The sequence below is a fragment of the Hemitrygon akajei genome, chromosome 5, assembly GCF_048418815.1.
Source record: "Hemitrygon akajei chromosome 5, sHemAka1.3, whole genome shotgun sequence".
In the NCBI taxonomy this organism is placed as follows: Eukaryota; Metazoa; Chordata; class Chondrichthyes; order Myliobatiformes; family Dasyatidae; genus Hemitrygon; species Hemitrygon akajei.
The window spans coordinates 168,545,616-168,571,734 of record NC_133128.1 but is presented as its reverse complement, the minus strand read 5'-3'; the positions used below and the strand labels follow the sequence as shown (position 1 = coordinate 168,571,734).

At 40.2% G+C, this 26,119-nt stretch overlaps 1 protein-coding gene across 1 annotated transcript in view; it reads left to right on the top strand.

Moving 5' to 3' along the window:
- agps (alkylglycerone phosphate synthase) overlaps positions 1-26,119 on the top strand; it is a 166,252-nt gene that overhangs the window by 53,244 nt on the left and 86,889 nt on the right. Inside the window, exons 3-6 of the mRNA XM_073047139.1 lie at positions 4,261-4,351; positions 4,709-4,829; positions 4,910-4,984; positions 5,534-5,605. Of these exons, the coding sequence (XP_072903240.1) occupies positions 4,261-4,351; positions 4,709-4,829; positions 4,910-4,984; positions 5,534-5,605 (359 nt within the window). The remainder of the gene's footprint in view (positions 1-4,260; positions 4,352-4,708; positions 4,830-4,909; positions 4,985-5,533; positions 5,606-26,119) is intronic.

Here is a 26,119-nt window from a genome sequence, read left to right as displayed (position 1 = left end):
ATTTATGAAACTGAAGTTAAAATCCATGTTTATTCCTTATTACATATATGCAGATTTCATTATTGCTTATGTTACAAATGCAACTTTTTACTTTTCAAAAATTACTTGTAACTGAGTCACATTTATCCTGTGCAGTGTTCTGCAAACCTTGTGCTTAGTAAATAATGTATTTTTTAAAAATTACACTTGGGTATATGGTATTATCTGGACTTCTGATTTTTTCCCCCCCTTTTTCCTCCTCACGAGTAGCCTTGATGAAATCCGGAAGTTAATGCATACTTGTATCCAGATATGATAATTGAAAGTGCCACTCAGTTCATGCTGACCTTAGATGTGTTGTACATGTACTACACAGCCATCCTGATGATTGGCACCTGTACAACTGGATGAAGTTCCATGCTACTGTTAAATTCAAAAGTCCACTGTATGTACGTATATTTGTTGCAGTGAATAGCAGAACTCCCCGCCCTTGCCCTCAACTCTCCCTCTCCCCTTTAATTTTTTTGTGTATTAGTCTTGTGTGATCATCTTGCCTTTCATTACAGTGCTGTGGTGGAATGGTGACCATATCAAGTATTGTGCATTTCTGGCTTCTGGTCAAAGTCAGCTTGTGGATGTCTGTGAATATGAACCTTATTCATAACCCGGGGATGGCCTGTATTAGAAAAAGATAGAATTATGCTGTGCAGTTGTGATGGAGCAATTTCCCATATTTATGCTGTTTGTTTTCAGACTGCAATGTTCCAGTAGCAAGTTGTTTGAAAGTGGTATTCCTGAAGAGGGAGCAGATATTTGAAATGTCCAGTAATACATTTAACGAATGGCTTGAAGATGTTGAACTTAATAGAGCAGATGTGTTTCTAACAAGAAAACAAAATGGAATTATGGTCAACAGCCATTGAGCTGTGGCAGTGCCTGCAGCAGCACAATTCAGCTGTAGTTGCCGTGATTAATTAGTGTTTAGAAATATGCCATGCAGAATACACAAATGAAACTCCCAACTATGCACATGAGGGAAATACATTTTTTCTATCTAAACTTTAATCTCTAGACTGTTTTCATAAGAATGATGCAGAATTCTGTATACATACTTTAATTATAAAAATACTTTGAATCTTTGAATTATTTCCTTTCAATTCTCCTGTAGAGTTTGGCCTTTTAACTTGGAACTGCTCAGTTTCAACTGGGTAATAAATGACTCTAAGAAATGTCAGTACATTGTACACAATGTCTTTACACATTTAATTGTAGATCTGAGTTTTGCCAGAGCTAGGTGTGAGCCTGTTTACTAAATATGCATAACAAAGGTTGGGAACAAATTAGATGTTCCAAAAGTGAAATATCCTCCACAATCAAATTGAAACACAAATGACACTTTAGTTTACATTGAGGTGCAAGAAGGAAGCAAAATTCTAATGTTTGTCAGTTGAACTTCGCTTAACTTCATGGTATAAATGGCTTCATACAATGCTGTCTGCGATTGCATCCTCCAAATTTTCATTTTATTTGTAACATTCAAGATGATTATTGATACCTAGTCTTTTCAACATTCGGCAGGTTTCAATGAAATTCAACCCCCCCCCCGGCATTCTTGTGAATTTCACTGAGTACAAGCCCAAAGCTGCCAAATGCTCCTCATATGTTAACCCCTTCATTCCTGGAATCATCCTCGTGAACCTCCTCTAGACTCTCTCCAAAGATGACACATCTTTTCTGAGATATGGGGCCCAAATATGTTTTATAAGTGCGGCCTGACTAGTGTCTTACAAAGCCTCAGCATTATCTCCTTGCTTTTATATTTTATTCCCCTTGAAATAAATGCCACCATTGTATTTACCTTCTTTACCACAGACTCAAACTATAAATGAACCTTCTGGGAGTCTTGCACGAGAACTCCCAAGCCCTCTTAAGTTCATTTATGCTGAGTCTGACTGTCCAGTCTTGGTGTGAGTTGATTTGTGTTATTATCCTTTTCATTACTAAAAACACTTTCTACATTTTTACTCTTGAGTTATTCTAACTCTTGAAATTTTCATTTTGCTTTGTTATCTTTTGATTTTTTAATTAACTTTTTAAATGATTCTTTATAACAGGATTTCAGAGATATTGGACAACGTTGACAGCTTTGATAAATGACAAAGATGAGGCCTGGGGATTTTGACAAATGGCAAAGCTTCCAAAGGATGCCCAAGACTTGTGCACAGTACTGTAGTAATTTTATGTGAAACACCATGGTTTCCTTGGTGCATAAGGCATAAGTGCAGGGAAAATGCTCTTAAGTCCCGCCAAACTTGTGAGATTGAGACTGCTGTATCCCACTCCAAACCCCGGTGTGTGTGGATGCTGTGTAATTGGCTACCCTGTTACAAATTAGTGCCATGAAATAACACAGTACACTGCATTTGATTAAAAGAATTTATGAATCTTAACTAAAGGATTTATAAAGAATAACAAAAAGAAAAGGGCCCATTCTAATTAAACAGTCAAATGTGCTCAAATTGGAACTCATCTTGAACTTCACTGTCACTCGCGTGCTGGGCCCTGAGTCAGCATGAATGCCCACACCACCTTCTGAATGTCGCTCGCAATCCGTCTTGAACAAACGGGTCTTCCACCCAATCATATGCTACGACGGGTTCTGTCCAGTGTCTTGTATCTTGATCTCCTGCTGAACAGAAACCCAAACCCAACCTTCGTGTCCATCACCAGAGAAACCTTCCCTTAATTTGTTCAGCCTAATTGGATGGCACGCAATTCTCCTCATCTTTTATCTTGAACTATAACCCAAACAAATTGCTGTGACAGAACTACCAAAATGAAATACATACAGCATAAAATGAAATGCATACAGTGTAATGATAAAAATGTGACCCAGGGCAATACATATGTATTGCACTTTATTGCTGCTACAAAAGAAGATCGTGACATATGTGAGTGATGATAAACCTGATTCTGATATGGTCTCTATTGTGGACTGAGAGTTGGAAGAGGGTAGGGCAAGGGGAGTCATGGTTGGGAAAAGGGGCAGGGGAGGGGATGGAGCGGGAAGCACCAGAGACACATTCTGTAATGATGAATAAACCAATTATTTGAAATCAAATGACCATGCTTGGTGTCTCAAGGCTGGGTGTGTCTGCACCTGCACCCCCCCCCCCCCCGCCCCTAGCACACCTTCCCTGCCACTTGTCTCACACCCCCTACTGCGGCGCATTCCCACCATCCTTTACTCTCGCCAGATTCTCAGCTTCACCTTGACAAATACAGTACTGTGGAAAAGTTATAGGCACTCTAGCTATATTTATGTGCCTAAGACTTTTGCACAGGAATGTGTACCAACCCTAATCTGCCTAGAGTTTTGCCATTTGAATGCCAGGGCTGTCAGAGCCAGCAAGACTGACGTCCCAATTTGGAGAAAGTAAACTTGGGTGAATGAGAAATGCAGATAGTAAGTGAACTCAGAAAATTCCTTGCTGTCATGTTTTAATTGTTTAAGTACATAATGCAGAGTAATAGTATGCACTAATGGTCTCCTTTAACCTGTTGATTGTGCATTCTTGTACCTAAGTTTCAAATGTAGATTTTTTTAAAAAACTGGCATTGTACTTCTATTACTCTTCGATGGACAAAACTTTCAGTTATCCAAAGTTTACATTTAGAGGCCCATGTCCTAAATCTGCTTGAGTTTTTAAAAAATTTCTTGGAAAACTCCCTCCACAATCAAATTCTTGGAATGACTCTTAATTCTTTGTTGAATCCAAGTTGTCTGGCGTGTGTTTTCACATTAGGATTAAAAGAGCTTGTCAGCCTTCAAAATTCAAAAAGCATTTATCAATTCTTGAATGATTAGAAATGAGTTTGTTTTAACTTTTGTTTTAGACGGATTAAAAAAAAATCAAATTTAGTACAAGTTACATGTATCCCAAAGCCCTTTAAACTTATTAGTATCATCAAAAGAAAGTCCTCTATTAATACTTGGCAGTTTATGTTCCTTGCATTTTTATATTGCTTTATAATATAGTTTCAGCGGCGGAGGATCTCAGGGTTAGGAAATTATCACAAATCAAACATGACTATTTGCTGCTTAAGTTATATAACATTTTGGGCAAAATGCCTATTAGATAAGTAATAAGTGATAGCTATTTTCAACTAAATTTGCTTTTTGATCTGTAGAGTTGGGATTTGTTTGCTTAAATTGTTTGAATATATCATGAACAGTAAAATGCCAGATTCATGGTCACTAAGAGAAAGTTTCATGCTCAGGTATCGACTTAGTGGAATGGTACTTCCAGCTTTGAAAGAGTGGATGGAAAAATCTTTTGGAGCAAGTTTGGAGCACAAAACAACCCCAAGGGTAAGAATTTTCTAAGTTGACATACCTTCAATATTTTATCAGTGTGCGACATGGACCCTATTTATCATGAATTATTGATCCTTATAAAGCACAAGAAACACTCAGATGGTTTTCTAGATATTTTCCAGAAGAAAATATTTGTCTTTGTCAAGCAATATAAACATTTGTATTTTAACAATGCAGTCTGCCTTAAGTCATTTAAATTATGAGGGCCAAGTTTAGATTATCAATTTTTAAAATTGCAATTTTGCTCTGAAGTTTGCTGAAGTTTTACCAGAGTTGTTAAACTGTATTTGCCTTTTTAAGACAAGCAGTTTTATAGAAATGAATAATACACTTTATTTTAAACTTTTGAAGACTACACCAAATTTGGAAGATCTTCCATTACCCATTCTAAATGAGGAATGTCTCAAAGATCTAAAAGATCTAGGAATCCCATTTTCACAAGATCCAGAGGATAGATTAATAAGATCCCATGGTAAGAAATAGTGAAAAAAAATTATTTCCTCAATATATATACATATTATTTTGGGACTAACCAATATATTTTAAACACAGGCCACTGTTTACATGAGATATTTGCTCTACGTGAAGGCAAAGTTGAACGAGTTCCAGATGTTGTAATCTGGCCAAGTAAGTGTGATGTTTTGTTTATTAAATCAATTTCAAAGCAACACATACCTACCAAAATGAAAAGTGAATGTGTAATTCTGGATAATAAAAAAATACGCTTCCATTTAAAAGTACCCCTATTCAAATAGCATTTTTCTAATGCTTCTGTGCTCCTCCTCCTTTGTTCCATAATGTATGAATCAATTGTAAGCCACCTTTACTGTTGAGGCTCTGCCATGGACATCTCTTCAGAGCCAAATTGGTTGAGTGTAATCTTTTTTTCTTTACTTTCTCTGGCACTAATTGTGCCTATTAATTTTGTTTTACCAAAGACTACCACATTTTCTCTGCTTTAATTATTTGTTTCTTTTTTCAATGTTTTGTGAATTGGTGATGAGAAGGTGTTTGACATAGTATTTTTGGGTTTAGCAATTTTTTTCATTAATTGAAGTAGAGGACGGTAGTGCTTTTCAACAGGAAATGTTTTCTTAAGCTTCTCTTGTAGTTCATGGGGAGCAGTTGGGGATGGGTTGTACAAGATCAACATTTACGAAAAACTTTGTTTTCCAGGTTGTCATTCTGATGTGGTCAAGATAGTAGAGCTAGCATCCAAGCACAATGTTTGCATCATTCCATTTGGCGGTAAGATTTTTATTTCTTAAGATGAACATTTAATTTTAGAATTAAATTGTAATTGGCTCAACCTAATTTCTTACATTAAGTAATCTTGAAGCAGGTCAGTTTTTCAAAATTTTCATCTTTTGTGCAGCTTTAACATTCAAAAAATTTGTATTGTTTAATAACTTAATGACTTGGATCCTTCAATGTGGTCTAAACAATGTTTCTGAGAGAATGTCTTTATTAATTACTTGTAGTTACTTTCAAGTTAATATAGCATTCAAGGAATAAAATAATTATATTGAAAGCAGTTTTGTATATTTGTATCTTTTGTTGCTTAAAATTAGTTTGCTATTCATGGAACAGTAGGGTAGTGGCTAGTGTGATGCTTTGCAACATCAGTATTACAGGATTCAGTTCCCACTATTGTCTTTGAGGAGTTTGTATGTACTGTCTGTGACCATGTGTGTTTCCTCTGAGTGCTCCGGTTTCCCCCCACATTCCAAAGATGTACAGGTTAGTAAGGGTTAATAAGTTGTGAGCTGATGCTAGCAGCTTTGCCACACTTGCAGGCTACCCCCAGCAGATCTTCAGCCTTTGTTCACTGTTGACGCAAACAATGTGTTTTACTGTATATTTCAATGTACATAGGACAAATAAAGTTTTAACTCTTTAAATCCTTAATTTGCCTATGTCAAGAAAGGTAAAATATTTCTACTCGTTATCTGTTCTAGTAATTTACACAGTTTAACTGGTTTTGCAATGAGTTGAACTTTCCTATTAGTTTAACTACGTTGGTATAAGTACTCAACTAATCCTGTAATTTAATTACTTTCTTTATGATTGTTGTTATATTTCCACTTTGCATTTCAGGAGACATGTTGTGAAGGTCTGGTTACATCTTGAGTATTGCAGAGAACCACTGTTCTCATTACTCAAGCTGCTTTAAATTTCTTTGTAGAAATTAACTTTAAAACAAATTATAAACTTTCTTTTTATTCCAGTGTTTCTTTTTTAAACCATTTTACTGATCTTAAATGGTATTATAATATATTGACCTGCTTTCCCAATTTGAAATGTATAATGCAGATGAGTGATGCAAGTTAATTTGAGGGAAGTTAAAAGGGTGTAAATTATGTCATGGAGTAAGAACTTCTGGTACTGGACATGAAGTGTTACTGACAAAACATGTTCTTGGGGCTATAATTTTCCATAAGATGTTTATCTGGTATATTTTTTTGTGTGCTATGCAATGTTAAGCAACTTAGAATTTTTGGCATCTAAAAGGCTGTAAGCTTTGTGCTATTGACCCTGGATCTACTGCTTTTCTGAGTCGTGGAGAAGCACACTGACAAACTGTATTCATATAGGGAGCAGAAAGTGAATGCCAGGAATAGACTTCTACAGAGAGAAGTAAACTAGATTAGAAAAATAAACTGTAAGAATGAAAGGAAATACAATTGGGGGAATGTGGAAGAATTTGGGCAGGGAGGAGACATGAGGGATCAAAATAGAAAATATTCGAGTAGATATTGATGCCAGTGTTCATAAGGCAATATTCAAATCTGAAAAATTATACTGAATGTTGGTTTATTAAGCTCTGTGAGCTATGCCGTTGGGTCATTATATTCTTTCATTCTTGCTAGATTCCTAAAATGTAGAATTCATGTTCTGATAGCAAATCCATGGAAAGCTCATTTGTTTAAATCAGGTGCTTTTGAAGTAGGTCTTACTGCAGTTGTTCTGAGCAAATTCCTGTGTTTTCTACCTTGTTCATTATTTTTTCCTGCTACATGTTGACCTTTGAGTTAGTGATGAACATTTAATTATAAACCTTATCTGTGCAAGGCTGAAGCTTCGTGACTCTGGTGGTGTTAATTTCTCTCACAGCACTAAATACTTCATTAATTTCATTAATTCAGCAGAAAGCATTTTATACCGCTCCTTTGCTCTTCGGTTAAATTCTAGTTTTTTTTCATGTATACTAATTACACGTAATGCTCTTCTCCGAATTGTGATAGTTGCCCTATGGGTATATAGTAAAACAGCAGATTTAGACTTCCAATGTTAGATACTGTGCTTGGGAAGTGGTGACAATGGCAAAGTTGCATTTGTTTCCTGTTCCTTGTATTGCTGATAATTACAGCATAGTTTTCAATATCAGTAAAACGAAAGAGCTAGTTATCGACTTCAGGAAGGGGGGTGGTGTACGTGCTCCTGTTTAAATCAATTGTTAAGGGGGTTGAGTGTTTCAGGTTCTGAGGGGTGAACATCACCTACTGGTTCAACCACATTGACACCACAGCCACTTAAGTACACAATTGCCTCTACTTTCTCAAAGGGTAAAGAAATCAGCCATGCTCCCTTTGACCCTCACTAATCTTTATTAATACATCACAGATGCATCATGGCAAGGTATAGCAGCTGCTGTGCCCGTGACTGCAAGAAACTAGAAAGTTGTTGACATAGCTCAGCACATCACAGAAATAAACCTTTCCTCCATGGACTCTGTCTACACTACTTGTTGCCTTGGTAAAACAACGAGTCTGATCAAAGATCTCACACACTCCAGGAACGTAGAAAAACCTGAAAGCACATACTACCAGTCTCAAGGATAGCTTCTGTCTGGCTGTTGTAAGAGGATTGAATGTTTCCTTAGTACAATTAGATATATTCTTGACTTCACTGTACTTCGTTATAACCTTGCACCTTATTGTTTACCTGCTCTGTACTTTCTTTGTAAGGGTAACACTTTGTTTTACACTTCGTTATTGCTTCAGCTTGTACTATCACAGTGCACTGTTGTAATGAATCAATCTATATCAACAATATGCAAGATAAGTGACATATCTTCGGTACCTGTGACATTAATAACATACCAATACCTCTGGTTTCCCTCCAAGTCTTACACAATTCTAGTTTACAAGTACTTTGCTGCTACTTTATTGCTGCTGGGTTTGTATTGTAGAATTTTAGCATAGCTTTTCTAGGAGGACTACATTAGATTAGAGTATTGCCATGCCACTACCTTGGATAGGTAGTAAATGCTGACCTTGCTAGTAATGCCCTAATCCCTTTTGCTACAGCCCATTGTTTCCCGATTAACTGTGTACCTCTTGATTTCTTTAATATCCTATAATCTATGGATCTCTTCCTTGAAAATAACCCAATGAATGAGTCTTCACAACCACCTTGGGACAGATATCCAATAATTTATTACCCTTTGGGTGAAAATCCTTTTCTCGTCTACTTTCAATATCATTTTCCTTATTTTGAGACTGATAGCAATCATGTTGGCCACTGGAAGTACTTGCCCCTTATCTACATTGCCACACTTTACAGCACCAGTGATTAATATTCTTTCTAAGGTGTGTGCGTGCACACAAAAGTTTGTTGCCCTCTACCTTGTTGGCATGTTAAGTATATTCTATGAATGTACACAATCACATTTCCTTTTCCTGTTTCTGTTGGGGAAAGGTGTTGACATCGTGGAGTTTGTGATGATTTGTCTGCAGATTTTAGAACTGGTTTATTTATATTGCTTTTATCGAAGAAATTATTGATCCACTATGTCGAATTCCAAAGAAACAAAGGGCATAAAACATAAGAGAATGTCTAGTTCATTTAAAGCAGAATGGCTTAATGAAACATTAGAAACTGGTACACCAAAAGCTCATGAGGTCAGGAACATGCAGCTACGAGAAGTATTTATGTACAATACAGAAACTAGTGTTATCTGTGTGTATTGTTGTGATGCAAAAGTTGCTGGAGAACTTGCAAGTGGGAAGAAGTGGAGTGATAATTGGAAACTTGACTTTTAAAGGCATCATTTAGCAAGCAAATCACATATGGACGGTGTATAAAAGCTCTGGCAAGAAAATCCTTCATTATCCTCTACACGCCTGCTGCGTATGTTTTGTGAGCGTGCAGATGAATGAGAGTGAAAACGATCAAACCCAGAGGAAATCAAAGCTCTTATTGATATTTCTTTTAAACAATGAACAACAAACTGGACTTGGTAGTTCATTATCCTAGAATAACTTCAGGTTCACTTCCACCTATAAATTCAGTGGGCACATGTTTTTGTCACTGGAAAAAATATTCACAGCTCAAGATTAGAGGGAATACTGCCTGCGATTGAGGTTTAATTCTTGCTGCTGATTTGTAAGATATTTGTATGTTCTTTTCATAGTGTGGGTTTCTTCTGGATACATTCTCCTACTTTTGTGTGGCTTTCTTGTGGTTCTCTGGTTTCCTGCCGTGTTCCAGAGACGTATGGTTAGGGCTATTAAGTTGTGGGCATCCTATGTTGGTGCTGGAAGCTTGGCAAAACTTATGACTGCCTCCGCCACATCTTTGGGGCAAACAGTGCATTTCACTGTTTCAGTGTACATGTGACAAATAAAGCTAATCTTTAACTCCTGAAGAATTTTGTATATTTCTATGCGATCCTAATTCATTTTCTGAGTTCTATAGTGTATAATGCAATAATCTTTTCTGATCCATTGTACTTGTGCATCACCTTATGTTTTAACACAGGACTTAAAAGTATTTCTCACAACACACGAGACCACTGCTATACTAAGATGAGGAAATACCTATCAATCCATGTCCAGATTGCATTTCAGGAAATCTGATCACTTAGCTGTCCTTCTCCTACCTGCATACAAGCAGCAGCTAAAGGGCAAGGCTCTGGAGATTAGGGCAAAAAGAGGTAGTTGTGGGAGGCAAAGGAGTGGCTGTCAGATTGGTTTGAGTCAGTGAACTGGGCCGTATTCAAGGACTCATCTGTGGATCTGAATGAATACACCATGGTTGTCGCGGACTTTATAAAAACAGTTGTGGATGAGTGCATCTGTACAAAATCATTTAGGGTCTTCCCCAACCAGAAGCCTTGGATGAACCATAACATCTGTAATCTGCTAAGGGTCAGTTCAGAGGCATTCAAGTTTGGCAACCAAAAAAATAACAAGAGGGGCAGATATGATCTCCGGAAAGCCATCTCATGGGCAAAATGGCAATTCCAGACTAAACTTGAATCAACAAAGGATGCTTGACAGCTGTGGCAGGACTTGGATTCTATTACCTCTAACAAAGTGAAATCGAGTGATATAGGTGACAACAGGGCTTCGCTTCCAAATGAACTCGATGCCTTACATGCTTGCGTTGACTGTCAAACCATGGAGGAACTATCACAAATTCCCACAGTCCCTGATGACCCTGTGATTTCAGTCTGTGAGGCAAGTGTATCTTTCAGAAGGATGAACCCACGGAAAGCATCCGACTCAGATGGAGTTCCTGACGAAGGACGAAAGTCTGTCCTGATCAACTGGCTGGGGTGTTGATGAGATCTTTAATCTCTCACTTTTGCAGTCTGAGGTTTCAAGCAGGCTTCAGTTATACCGGTGCCTAAGAAGAACATGGTAACCTGCCTCAATGACTATCATCCAGTAGAGATTGCATCCTTGGTGATGAAGTGTTTTAAGAGGTTGATGATGAAACACTTCAACTCCTGCCTGAGAAGTGACTTGGATCAACTCCATTTTGACCACCAGCACAACAGGTCCACAGCAGATGCGATCTCATTGGCTCTTCACTCAACCCTGGAACATCTGGACAGCAAGGATACTTTTTATCAACTACATCTCAGCATTCAATACTATCATACCCTAAAAAGTAATCAATAAGCTTCAAGACCTTGGCCTCAATACTTTCTTCATCCATCATCAGGGACCCCCACCACCCAGGACATGCTCTCTTCTCACGACTCACACTGCCAAATTCAGGAACCCTTACTACCCCTCAACCATCAGGCTCTTGAACCAGTGGGATAACTTCATTGAACTTCATTCACCCCCATCACTGAACTGTTCCCACAAACTCAATTTCAAGGACTCTTCACCTCATGTTCTCGATATTTATTGCTTTGTTTTTATTATCATTTCTTTTTTCCTTTTTGTATTTCCAGTTTGTTGTCTTTTGCACACTGGAGGTCTGCCCTGTTGGTGCGGTCTTCATTGATTCTTTTATGGTTATTGGATTTATTGAGTATGCCTGCAAGAAAATTAATCTCGGGCTTGTATATGGGGACATATATGTATTTTCATAATAAATTTACTTTGTACTTTGCATATGGTCACTATTGGAGCTTAAACCATTAAAGAAGGTTATAGGATCATTTTTGGCTGGTCTATTAAGAGGATAGATGAGAAGGTACAAAGAGGTGTGAAGAAAAGCTAAATAAAGTTCAAAAGTAAACTTCTTATCAAAGTATGTATATGTTACCATATACTACCTTGAGATTCTACCTTGCAGACATTTACAGGAAAAAAATACAATAAAATGTTATGAAAACCTATATAAAACAGGCAAAAACTGACAAGCAACCAATATGCAGAAGAAGTGCCAATAACAATAATGCTGAGAACAGGAGTTGTAAAGAGTCTTTGAAAGTGAGTTTATAGGTTGTAGAATCAAATCAGAATAGAGGTGAGTGAAGTTATCCACACCGGTCCAGGAGCCTAATGAATGTAGGGTAATAGTTGTTCCTGAATCTGATGCTGTGGAACCCAAGGCTTCTGTACCTCCTGTCCCAATGGCAGTAGCTAGAAGAGGATGTAGTCTAGGAGAATATATCCACAGATCCATAAAAGTATTAGAATTGGTTTAAAAATGTATATGTGAAGCTACACAGCACTGGTTAGGGCATACCTTGAGCACTGGGAATAGACCTGGTCGTTGCATTGTTGGGAAAATGCTGACTGAAAAATTCCTGATGGGGAAAATGTTATTACACTGGAGAGTGGAGAGATTTTCCAGGAATGGAAAATTTTCGGTACGAGGAATGATTTGTTAAACTGGAGCAGAGAACAGAGAAGATTGATAGGTGGTTTAATTGCAGTGTATAAAATTGTGTGAGGTTTTTGTAGGATAAATAGAACGCCTTGTTTCCCTTAAGACATCAAACTAGCAGGCACATATTTGATTGGAATTGCTTGAAGGATTAGAGCAATCAATGTTGATATTAAAGCGCACCATGACAATTGGGTCTTGCCTCTTCCATTTTATTTTTGAAGAAAAGATACTTTCAATTTTAACATTGGTAGGCAGCATAAACTTTAAGGGTTGCACTCGAGGCTGCATGGAGTACTATCTATTCCCCTGGTTATTCTGGTCTCTGCAATATTTCTTTTCCATCCTCATTGCTAAATGGTCTTGTATATTACAGTGCTATAGTTTTCCAGTTTTCCTCAAGTCTCAGGCTTGTCTGCTGCTGCAGACCAGGTGAGAGATGTGGAAGCGCTATGGCATGGTTGAGCTTGACTTGGGCCTGGCCTCGCCTGTCAGTGCCTTCCCGTGTCTGAGCAGTGGAATGACAGGCTGGATTGCGTGCGTCTACACTGCCGAGAGACTGTACCATCAATTGCTGAACATTGTCACTCAGTGTCTTGGACTATATATGTTTTTTTTCCCAAGTGAATATGCTTCTTTGCTTGATGTTTTGAATTACATTACTTGCTTTTTTGAATGCTTTCCTCTTTAGCCACAGAGGAACACTGTCTCGTTCAGCTGTATCTATGTATAGTTTGAATAATAAATAAACTCAATTTCAGTTTAATTTATAGTGATACTATTTCCTTTGCTTATAATGCTCATTCGTATTTTTATGTAACACTCTGGTAATGGCTTTACTGCTCATGTTGTAGGGTATTTCATGTAATGGTCTTTTTGTTGACCACTGTTTGGGTTACAGTGGAGATGAGGGATGTTTAGGAATGTGGACCATCCAATCCAGAGTGGAACAGGGAGAAGGTTCTAGAGAAGGCTGGGGGAGAGGTTTTGTGACTGACACCGATGGTGAGTTCAACCTGTGCAGATTTGTCTGATTAATTATAATGGGCAGTTTTGTTTATTTTTTTTCTTTTCCTTGCTAACTCTTTGGCTAAGTTACTGTTCACAAATATACTTTATAATTGTATGTAGTGTGTGATCTGTTATTTTATGCTGACTGGCTTTGGCAGGGCAGTAAATCACACAGCATTCACACAAGCTGGGGTTTGGGTGGCTGAGACATCCCAACCTCACCAAAGTCGTATACACCTTAGATGTACGAATCCAGAGAAAGGTGGGTTTATCGCCGCAGAATTTAGCGGCTGTTGGCAAGAGGTTAACCAGTCACATTTCCAGAGACACGCAGGAAAAGGGGGGAGGCGGTTTCATTGTGGGGGCTTGTCTGGGATTGAATTTGTTGAATGCTGTGTGATTGCCCTAAGAATTGACTGTGGGTTTTTGGTCCTGCCTGTGTTAAGCTATTGTCCAGGAAAGTGATTAACATATGTGCAGCAGGGGTTAAGCGTTGGTGCGATTCAAGGAGATTACCTATAGCTAATGCTTGTGTTCTAAGCAGGGTAGATATCTGCAGCCCAGGCGCAATGTTGCTTAGGGTTTTAAGCACTGTTAAATCATAAAGAAAAGTTATGATCATGGAGCTGTAATTTGACCAAACAGACGGGAAAGTCCAGACTAGCGCTGATGTAACGGGAATGGATTTGCCTGGTACCATTGGGGTCCCGGGAGAGGCATCCATACTTTCCAAGGAAAGGGGAGTGTAGATGAGAGTGCCGAATTGGAAGCTGAGTTTCCAGTAGCTGAGGACAGAGATTTTAAAGACAAGTTGCTCTTGTTTCTGCAGAGCAAGGGGAATCAGAATCAGGTTTATTATCACCAGCATGTGACGTGAAATTTGTTAACTTAGCAGCAGCAGTTCAATGCAATACATAATCTAGCAGAGAGAGAAAAAAAAAGTAAGATAAAACATAATAATAAATAAACAAGTAAATCAATTACATATATTGAATAGATTGTTAAAAATGCAAATATATTAAAAAAAGTGAGGTAGTATCCAAAGCTTCAAAGTCCATTCAGGAATCTGATGGCAGAGGGGAAGAAGCTGTTCCTGAATGGCTGTGTGTGTGCCTTCAGGCTTCTGTATCTCTTGCCTGATGGTAACAGTGAGAAAAGGGCATGTCCTGGGTATTGGAGGTCTTTAATAATGGACGCTGCCTTTCTGAGACACCACTCCTTAAAGGTGTCCTGGGTACTTTGTAGGCTAGTACCCAAGATGGAGCTGGCTGGATTTACAACCTTATGCAGCTTCTTTCAGTCCTGTGCAGTAGCCTTTCCATACCAGACAGTGATGCAGCCTGTCAAAATGCTCTCCACGATACAACTATAGAAGTTTTTGAGTGTGTTTGTTGACACGCTAAATCTCTTCAAACTCCTCAAAAAGTATAGCCGCTGTCTTACCTTCTTTATGACTACATCAGTGTGTTGGGACCAGGTTAGATCCTCGGAGATCTTTACACCCAGGAACTTGAAGCTGCTCACTCTCTCCACTTCTGATCCCTCTATGAGGATTGACAGACAGACAGACATACTTTTTTGATCCCAAGGGAAATTGGGTTTCGTTACAGTCGCACCAACCAAGAATAGTGTAGAAATATAGCAATATAAAACCATAAATAATTAAATAATAGCAAGTAAATTATTCCAAGTTGAAATAAGTCCAGGACTAGCCTATTGGCTCAGGGTGTCTGACACTCCGAGGGAGGAGTTGTAAAGTTTGATGGCCGCAGGCAGGAATGACTTCCTATGACGCTCAGTGTTGCATCTCGGTGGAATGAGTCTCTGGCTGAATGTACTCGTGCCTAACCAGTACATTATGGAGTGGATGGGAGACATTGTCCAAGATGGCATGCAACTTGGACAGCATCCTCTTTTCAGACACCACCGTCAGAGAGTCCAGTTCCACCCCAACAACGTCACTGGCCTTACGAATGAGTTTGTTGATTCTGTTGGTGTCTGCTACCCTCAGCCTGCTGCCCCAGCACACAACAGCAAACGTGATATCACTGGCCACCACAGACTCATAGAACATCCTCAGCATCCTCCGGCAGATGTTTAAGGACCTCAGTCTCCTCAGGAAGTAGAGACAGCTCTGACCCTTCTTGTAGACAGCCTCAGTGTTCTTTGAACAGTGCAGTTTATTGTCAATTTGTATCCCCAGGTATTTGTAATCCTCCACCATGTCCACACTGACCCCTTGGATGGAAACATCCAATTTACCAAGATTGGTATGGTTCCTTCGTCTTACCCTTCCTGAAGTCCACAATCAGCTCTTTTGACTTACTGACCTTGAGTGCCAGGTTGTTGCTGCGGCACCATTCCACTAGTTGGCATATCTCACTCCTGTATGCCCTTTTGTCAGCACCTGAGATTCTACCAACAATGGTTGTATTATCAGCAAATTTGTAGATGGTATTTGAGCTATGCCTAGCCACACAGTCATGTGTACAGAGAGAGTAGAGCGATGGGCTAAGAACACATCTGAGGTGCACTAGTGTTGATCGTTAGCGAAGAGGATATGTTATCACCAATCCGTACAGGCTGTAGTCTTCCAGTTAGGAAGTCGAGGATCCAATTACAGAGGGAGGTACAGAGGCCCAGGTTCTGCAACTTCTCAATGAGGATTGTGGGAATGATGGTATTAAATGCTGAGCGATAGTTGATAAACAGCATCCTGATGTAGGTGTTTTTGTTGTCTATGTGGTCTAAAGCCGTGTGAAGAGCCATGGAGATTGTGTCTGCCATTGACCTATTGTGATAATAGGCAAATTGCAATGGGTCCAGGTCCTTGCTGAGGCAGAATTTCAGTCTAGTGGTAACCAACCTCTCAAAAGCATTTCATCACTGTCGATGTAAGTGCTTCCAGGCGATAGTCATTAAGGCAGCCCATATTATTCTTCTTAGGCACTGGTATAATTGTTGCCTTTTTGAAGCAAGTGGGAACTTCTGCCTGTAGCAATGAGAGGTTGAAAATGTCCTTGAATACTCCCGCTAGTTGGTTGGCACAGGTTTTCAGAGCCTTACCAGGTACTCTGTTGGGACCTTCTGCCTTGCGAGGGTTAACTCTCTTTCAAGACAGTCTAACATTGGTGTCTGAGAGATCACAGGGTCATCAGGAGTGGTCTGATGTGGAAGGTTTAATGAGTCCTTCAGTGAGAGGTGAAAGTTCTGATTGGTATCAGCCTTTGTGTACCTGGCGGATAAATGGTAAAGTGCACCAGCCAGAGAGTCAGAGTTACAGTTGGCCCTCCTTATCCATGGGGGATTGGTTCCGGGACCCCTCACGGATGCTTAAGTCCCTTATGCAACCTGTCTCAATCCTGTGGACATTAGCACCTAGTGGAACCCCAGACCTTATTTAACCTGTCTTAGTCCGCTGAGGACCCGACGCCAGAGCTCTGAATGCACAGTGTTTCTGTTCACGAAAATAATCACGATCACGATTGAAAATAAGGTGGAAGTAATAAAGCGATCGGAAAGAAGTGAAACGCCATTGGTCTTTGGAAAAGCATTAGGCTACAGTCGGTCAACAATCGGAACAATTTTAAAGGATAAAGTGAGAAAGTCTCTGCTCCAATGAAAGCTACAATTATTATTAAGCAATGCTATGGTTTAATTATTGGGTTTTGAGGTTTTGGGTTTTTGATCCTCACATCAACCCGGCACAGTGGAAAGCGCACTCGGGAGCGATCTGTCCTGAGTCCCGAGAACTTCTGTTCCCAAGCCTGGCGCTGAAACATACGTTCTTAAGTGTTTTATATGCATAGAAAGGTAAAATATATACTAAGACAAACGTTTGACTAACCGACGCTAAATAATACTGGATGTACCTGTTCCGACTTACATAGTAAGACAACTTCCGATTTTATCGATCCCGATGCACGATAATCCATGCACATCCTCCTGTATACTTTAAATCATCTCTAGATTACTTATAATACCTAATACAATGTAAATGCTATGTAAAATGGTTGTTATACTGCATTGTTTAGGGAATAATGACAAGAAAAAAAAAGTCTGTACATGCTCGAACAACAAGTGCTGGAAGAGCACTTCTGGGTTTTCGTGATCCGCGGTTGGTTGAATTCGCGCATGCGGAATCCGCGGATAAGGAGGGCCGACTGTATTGTAGACTGAGAATGTTCTCGGGGATGAAGCTCACCCTCAAGGGGGAGGAGGAATGTGAGCTGGATGAATGGCAGTGGTCTGATAAAGTGAAAAGACAGCGACTGGTAGAGAGTTTAAAAGGTCCGGCTGCTGAAGTCGTGAGATCCTTAAAGGCAGTTGATGAAGGACTAGCCAGCCACGTTTCCAGAAGTGGGGGGGGGGGGGGGGGGGAGGAGTGGTTTCACTTGCATACGGCTTGGACTTTATATGATGCTGAGGCTGCATCTTGAATCACTGAACTTACTTGACTTGAAGTCATATCCTTATTTCCTGACCATTCCCTACATTCAGGTTAATCTAAGTATTGGAAAATAAAAAAAAACCCTGCAAATCTGGAATAAAAACAGATTATCTTGGGAAAAATGTCAGCAGGTCCATCAGTGTCTTTGGAAACAAAATGGTTAATGTATTGAGTCTGCTACCCTTCAGCAGGTAAATCAAAACTGCCAAAGGATTACAGACCAAGAACATTTCTGTTCTGTGTTGGCCTGCTGAGTTTTTCCAGCATTTTCTGTTTTTATTCCTAATGTAAATATAATTTCCTTCAGATGCAAACGGTTTAGATCATGTTCTCTGATGGTTATAGTGCATGTAGCTCTGACTCCAGCTGAGTAGCTCTGAGCCAAAGTTCCACAAAATCGGAAAATTTGGTCAGCATTTCTCTCATTTCCACCAACTTCCATATGTTACAGCTACATCACCAGTGCTTTTATTCCCACTAAATATTATATATTCAGTTATTTTGTTTCTAGTCATTTGAAACTTGGCTCTGTTAAAAATCTGATTATTAAGTTAGTGGAAAAGGAAAACATGAACTACAGTAGGAAGGGACAAATCAAGAATGATTTTAACAAACTAATGATATTGTGAAATAAACTGATAATTTATCCAGTCTAAATGATTTTAATTTCAGATCAAAATGACAATACAATTAATCTTAATGTTTATATGCAATTTATTAATTGTATTTATAATTTTCACTCTTTGTACTCTAAAATGGCTCAGAGGTTCATTTAAAGTTGTGCATTTCCTTGGGTTGCTGTCAGTGAGAATTTTTTTAAGGTGTGATTTGCTGATCAGAAAACTTGATTGCATAATGCTAGAGATATACAGTGGCATGCAAAAGTTTGGGCACCCCTGGACAAAATTTCTGTTACTGTGAATAGTTAAGTGAGTAGCAGATGAACTGATCTCCAGAAGTCATAAAGTTAAAGATGAAACATTCTTTTCAACATTTTAAGCAAGATTAGTGTATTATTTTTGTTTTGTACAATTTTAAATGAAATTGTAAAAAAATTTAAAAAAATGAAAGGAGCACAATGCAAATGTTTGGGCGCCCCAAGAGACTTGAGCTCTCAGATAACTTTTACCAAGGTCTCACACCTTAATTAGCTTGTTAGGGCTTTGTTTTGTTCACAGTTATCGTTAGGAAAGGCCAGGTAATGCAAATTTCAAAGCTTTATAAATACCCTGACTCCTCAAATCTTGTCCAAACAATCAGCAGCCATGGGCTCCTCTAAGCAGCTGCCTAGCACTCTGAAAATTAAAGTAAATGATGCCCACAAAGCAGAAGGCTATAAGAAGATAGCAAAGCATTTTCAGGTAGCCATTTCCTCAGTTCGTAATTAATTAAGAAATGACAGTTAACAGGAACGGTGGAGGTCAAGTTGAGGTGTGGAAGACATAGAACATAGAATAGTACAGCACATTACAGGCCCTTCGGCCCACAATGTTGTGCCGACCCTTAAACCCTGCCTCCCATATAACCCCCCACCTTAAATTCCTCCATATACCTGTCTAGTAGTCTCTTAAACTTCACTAGTGTATCTGCCTCCACCACTGACTCAGGCAGTACGTTCCACGCACCAACCACTCTCTGAGTGAAAAACCTTCCTCTAATATCCCCCTTGAACTTCCCTCCCCTTACCTTAAAGCCATGTCCTCTTATACTGAGCAGTGGTGCCCCGGGGAAGAGCCATTGGCTGTCCACTCTGTCTTTTCCTCTTAATATCTTGTACACCTCTATCATGTCTCCTCTCATCCTCTTTCTCTCCAAAGAGTAAAACCCTAGCTCCCTGATCTCTGATTATAATCCATACTCTCTAAACCAGGCAGCATCCTGGTAAATCTCCTCTGTACCCTTTCCAATGCTTCCACATCCTTCCTATGAGGCGACCTGAACTGGATCTGTGGACATGTACCCCCAGATCCCTCTGCTCCTCCACACTACCAAGTATCCTGCCATTTACTTAGTACTCTGCCTTGGAGTTTGTCCTTCCAAAGTGTACCACCTCACACTTCTCCGGGTTGAACTCCATCTGCCACTTCTCAGCCCACTTCTGCATCCTATCAATGTCTCTCTGCAATCTTCGACAATCCTCTACACTATCTACAACACCACCAACCTTTGTGTCGTCCGCAAACTTGCCAACCCACCCTTCTACCCCCACATCCAGATCGTTAATAAAAATCACAAAAAGTAGAGGTCCCAGAATAGATCTTTGTGGGACATCACTAGTCACAACCCTCCAATCTGAATGTACTCCCTCCACCACAACCCTCTGCCTTCTGCAGGCAAGCCAATTCTGAATCCACCTGGCCAAACTTCCCTGGATCTCATGCCTTCTGACTTTCTGAATAAGCCTACCATGTGGAACCTTGTCAAATGCCTTACTAAAATCCATGTAGATCACATCCACTGCACTACCCTCATCAATATGCCTGGTCACCTCCTCAAAGAACTCTATTAGGCTTGTTAGGCAGGATCTGCCCTTCACAAAGCCATGCTGACTGTCCCTGATCAGACCATGATTCTCTAAATGCCCATAGATCCTATCTCTTAAGAATCTTTTCCAACAGCTTTCCCACCACAGACATAAGGCTTGCTGGTTTATAATTACCTGGACTATCCCTACTACCTTTTTTGAACAAGGGGACAACATTCACCTCCCTCCAGTCCTCTGGTACCATTCCCGTGGACAACGAGGACATAAAGATCCTAGCCGGAGGTTCAGCAATCTCTTCCCTCGCCTCATGGAGCAGCCTGGGGAATGTTCCGTCAGGCTCTGGGGACTTATCCGTCCTAATGTATTTTAACAACTCCAACACCTCCTCTCCCTTAATATTAACATGCTCCAGAACATCAACCTCACTCATATTGTCCTCACCGTCATCAAGTTCCCTCTCAGTGGTGAATACCGAAGAGAAGTATTCATTGAGGACCTTGCTCACTTCCACAGCCTCCAGGCACATCTTCCCACTTTTATCTCTAATTGGTCCTACCTTCACTCCTGTCATCCTTTTGTTCTTCACATAATTGAAGAATGCCTTGGGGTTTTCCTTTACCCTACTCGCCAAGGCCTTCTCATGCCCCCTTCTTGCTCTTCTCAGCCCCTTTCTTGCTACCCTATATTCCTCAATAGACCCATCTGATCCTTGCTTCCTAAACCTCATGTATGCTGCCTTCTTCCACCTGACTAGATTTTCCACTTCATTTGTCACCCATGGTTCCTTCACCCTACCATTCTTTATCTTCCTCACCGGGACAAATTTATCCCTAACATCCTGCAAGAGGTCCTTAAACATCGACCACATGTCCATAGTACATTTCCCTACAAAACATCATCTCAATTCACACCCGCAAGTTCCAGCCTTTTAGCCTCATAATTTGCCCTTCCCCAATTAAAAATATTCCGGTCCTCTCTGATTCTATCCTTTTCCATGATAATGCTAAAGGTCAGGGAGCAGTGATCACTGTCCCCCAGATGCTCACCCACTGACAGATCTGTGACCTGACCTGGTTCATTACCTAATACTAGATCTAGTATGGCATTCCCCCTAGTCGGCCTGTCAGCATACAGTGACAGGAATCCATCCTGGACACACTTAATAAACTCTGCCCCATCTACTGCAAGCACTGAAATTCAGGAATATTGAGAATCCATTCCTGCCCTGGTTCCAGCCAAGTCTCCGTAATGGCCACTACATCATAATTCCATGTATGTATCCAAGCTCACAGTTCATTACCTTTGTTCCTGATGCTTCTTGCATTAAAGTACACACACTTTAGCCCTTCTACCTTACTACTTTTACACCCTTTATTCCGCTTCTGTTTCCTCAAAGCCTCTCTATATGTTAGATCTGGCTTTACTCCATGCACTTCTTTTACTGCTCTATCGCTCCGGGTCCCATCCCCCTTACAAATTAGTTTAAGCCCTCCCGAACGATGCTCGCAAACCTACCAGCAAGGATATTGCTCCCCCTCGAGGTCAGGTGCAACCCGTCCAATCTGTACAGGTCCCACCTTCCCCAGAAGAGATCCCAATGATCCAAAAATCTAAAACCCTGCCCCCTGCACCAACTCTTCAGCCATGCATTCAACTGCCATCTCCTCCAATTCTTACCATCACTATCACGTAGTACTGGCAGCAATCCTGAGAATGCCACCCTTGAGGTCCTGTTCTTCAGCCTTCTGCCTGGTTCCCAAAGCTCACACTTCAGGATCTCATCCCTCTTCTTGCCTATGTCGTTGGTACCAACATGTATCATGACTTCTGGTTGCTTTCCTTCTTGTACCAGGATGTCGTGCACCCGGTCAGAGACATCCTGGACCCTGACACCCGGGAGGCAACAAACCATGCGGGTTTCCTTCTCACATCCACAAAATCTCCTGTCTGCTCCCCGGACTATAGAGTCTCCAATAATGACAGCTCTCCTCTTCTCCGTCCCATCCTTCTGCACCACAGGGTCAGACTCAGTGCCAGAGGCCCTGCCACTGTTGCTCACACCTGGTCGGTCGTCCTCGCCAACAGCATCCAGAATGGTAAACTTATTATTCAGGGGAATGGCTACAGGGGTGCTCTGCACTTCCTGTCTACTCTCCTTCGCTTTCCCCCCTTGGACTGTCACCCAATGACCTGCTTCCGGCAGCCTAGGTGTGACTACCTCCCTGTAGCTCTCATCTATGGCTGCCTCATTCTCCCTTATGAGTCGAAGGTCATCGAGCTGCTGCTCCAGACTCCTCACACAATCTACCAGATCACCCAGATGTAAGCACTTCTGGCAGATGTGTCTGCAGAAGAAGGGAGATCCCCCAAGACTGCCACTTCTCACAGGAGAGGAACATCACCGTCTCAGGAGGCATTGTAAAGACTAACTGGGAACAAGCTCGTCCTCTGCCTCTTCTCGTCGAAGCCTCTCGAGTCAAAGCCTCAAATCTCCACTCCTTCACTGGTCCACTCACTCACTGGCCGCTTTCCAAGAAAACTTTCCGAGAGAACTGCTCGCAGGATTGCTAGAAAGGCAAATCAAAATCCCCGCTTGACTGCAAAAGACCTTCAGGAAGGTTTAGCAGACTCTGGAGTGATGGTGCACTGTTCTACTGTGCAGCGACACCTGCACAAGTATGAGCTTCATGGAAGAGTCATCAGAAGAAAACCTTTCCTGCATCCTCAACACAAAATTCAGCGTCAGAAGTTTGCAAAGGAACATCTAAACAAGCATGATGCATTTTGGAAACAAGTCCTGTGGACTGATGAAGTTAAAATAGAACTTTTTGGCTGCAATGAGCAAAGGTATGTTTGGAGAAAAAAGGGTGCAGAATTTCATGAAAAGAACACCTCTCCAACTGTTAAGCACGGGGGTGGATCGATCATGCTTTGGGTTTGTGTTGCAGCCAGTGGCATGGGGAACATTTCACTGGTAGAGGGAAGAATGAATTCAATTAAATACCAGCAAATTCTGGAAGCAAACATCACACCATCTGTTTAAAAAAAAAAGCTGAAGATGAAAAGAGGATCTCCACTACAACAGGATAATGATCCTAAACACACCTCAAAATCCACAATGGACTACCTCAAGAGGAGGAAGCAGAAAGTTTTACCATGGCCCTCACAGTCCCCTGACCTAAACATCATCGAAAATCTGTGAATAGACCTCAAAAGAGCAGTTCATGCAAGACGGCCCAAGAATCTCACAGAGCTAGAAGCCTTTTGCAAGGAAGAATGGGTGAAAATCCCCCTAACAAGAATTGAAAGACTCTTAGCTGACTACAGAAAGCGTTTACAAGCTGTGATACTTGTCAAAGGGGGTGTTACTAAGTACTGATCATGCAGGGTGCCCGAACATTTGCTTCGGGCCCTTTTCCTTTTCTGTTATTTTGAAACTGTAAAAGATGGAAATAAAAAAGTAATCTTGCTTAAAATATTAAAGAAATGTGTCATCTTTAACTATATTCCTTTTGGAAATCAGGTAATCTTTTACTCGCTTACCTATTCACAGTAACAGAAATTTTGACCAGGGGTGCCCAAACTTTTGCATGCCACTGTACCTGTGTGTGTGAACTGCAACTAGCTGAGATAATCTCCATAAATGTTTTTTATTAAATGATTAATTATATTAATTTCTCAATTCAAGATTGTAGCAGGGAATTGTTTTTACAAAGTATTTCTAAGTTAGTAAATCTATGATGTAGTTCAGTTCTTTTGCAAATCACTGTTTCTTGAACCTTGGCTCAGTCTTATCTTGTTGGATAGTTAGATATGGTGGGATTTATGACCATGTCTGTAACTCTGGCTCCAATAACAAGGCAGAGTAGTGGGAGTTTTGCTTTCATTGATAAAGTGTGGAAGTATGAACTTGTGAGTTTCACTGTCACAGCTATTCAGAGTGAGCTTCATTTTTGCAACACTTTTGTTTAACCCAATATCATAGAGTCATAGAGAAGTACAGCACAGAAACAGGCCCTTTGACCCAACTATCCCATGCTGAAACAATATCCTCTGACTCCAAAATGAGGGAGCCACCATTGATGGAAACTGTCGTTCTGAATACAGCTGAAACACTTTGTTTTCTGATTTTTGCAAAATTAACTGTAAGGGTAAAACTAACCACTTTTTGTAGTTTTAGTCACTAGTATTCTATTATTACAGAGACTAAATGGGGCAGTGTTGGTATTGTTAGGGATCATTCTGGAGTTATGAAATTATGGGTAACATAATTATGAATGAACTAAAATGTGAACTAGCTTTCAGAAAATAATGCCTGTACACAATTTAACTTCCAGCTGATTGTGAATCCAATCATTGGGTGTAGGATATTCTAATTCTGTTCCATTAAAATCACATAGGGGAAGACAATAGGTGAACGTTCTTGCTATTAGCACAATGTTAAAGATGTTCCCCTGCAACATAATGCACAGTTCCAGGCAGCCTGTTTGGTCACTTAGGCTATATCCACACTACACCGGATAAATCCGTAACCGAAGCTTTTTCTCTTCGTTTTTACCCTCTGTCCACACTAAAACGGCGTTTTCGTCCCCCGAAACCGGAGCTTTTCAGAAACGCTTTCCAGGGTGGGTATTTTTGAAAACGCTGCTTGGGCAGATCAGTGTGAACGGGGTAACCGAAGAAATCTGAAAACGCTATCAGACGGCAGCACGCTATTTCATTGTTTTCTTGAACACAACCTAACAATTTCAGAACAGATGACAACGAGACTGAAGCCAGAAGAGTTAGAAATGTACTCACCAAATACTTTGACCCATAACTTACTGAATAAATAAGTATACTCACTTTGCCCTGTTTTCTGTCCTTGCTCTTATGAAGGTGGTTTACCTATTTATGCAAGTACTTCTCTGACAATAGATGTGTAACAGCCTAATGTAACATTGTATGGAAATACAAGATAACACTGATGCAGACATGTTTTATACATTTAACAAGGTGCTTTATTAATGCAACAGAATTAGTCAGTTTTTCAATGTTCGTCGTCAGCCGGGTCAATCTGTCCGTGAACTCCCTGTCGGTTGCCTCCATACGCTCCAGTATTTGTTTTTTTAAACTTTTAAGTTCTCCTGTGTGAGAGCCAACAGCTGCCCGTCGTTTAAGTTTTTCTAGTCTGTAACTACACAAACGCGCACTTTTATGGCAAGATTCGACACCACACATGTGGCTTGTTTTTGGTAGATGTGACCTACGCATGCGCAGGAGGAGGAGATTCGCCGAAATCTCCATTTCAATGTGGATAGAGATATTTTTAAAAACGCTTAGTGTGGACGCCTATCGTTTTTACGCGAACCGGCATTTTCAAAATTATCCAGTCTAGTGTGGATGTAGCCTTAACCTTCTGGTTCATTGTATATTCATGGAGTCATCCCTCAGTACTGTAACAAAAGAGGTATATTTTGGGTGTCTGGACTTTGTATTCTGGCTTTTGGAACAGGCACCAATACTGAATAGGGTTTCTGCTAGTTAGGATGTGCTACCATTGTAAATTCTGTAAATTACATGACTATATTCAAAATGTTAAAATGGGTGAATATAGCTACTGAACCTGTAACTAATCATTTATTGAAATTTTGAAGAAGATTAAATCATTGTGTCAGGAGAGTAAGATTCTCTTGGATTCTCCTGGGCTCACTCTGTCCTGAAGGTTTTCTGTGTGAATAAAGACTTCTGTATTTCCCAG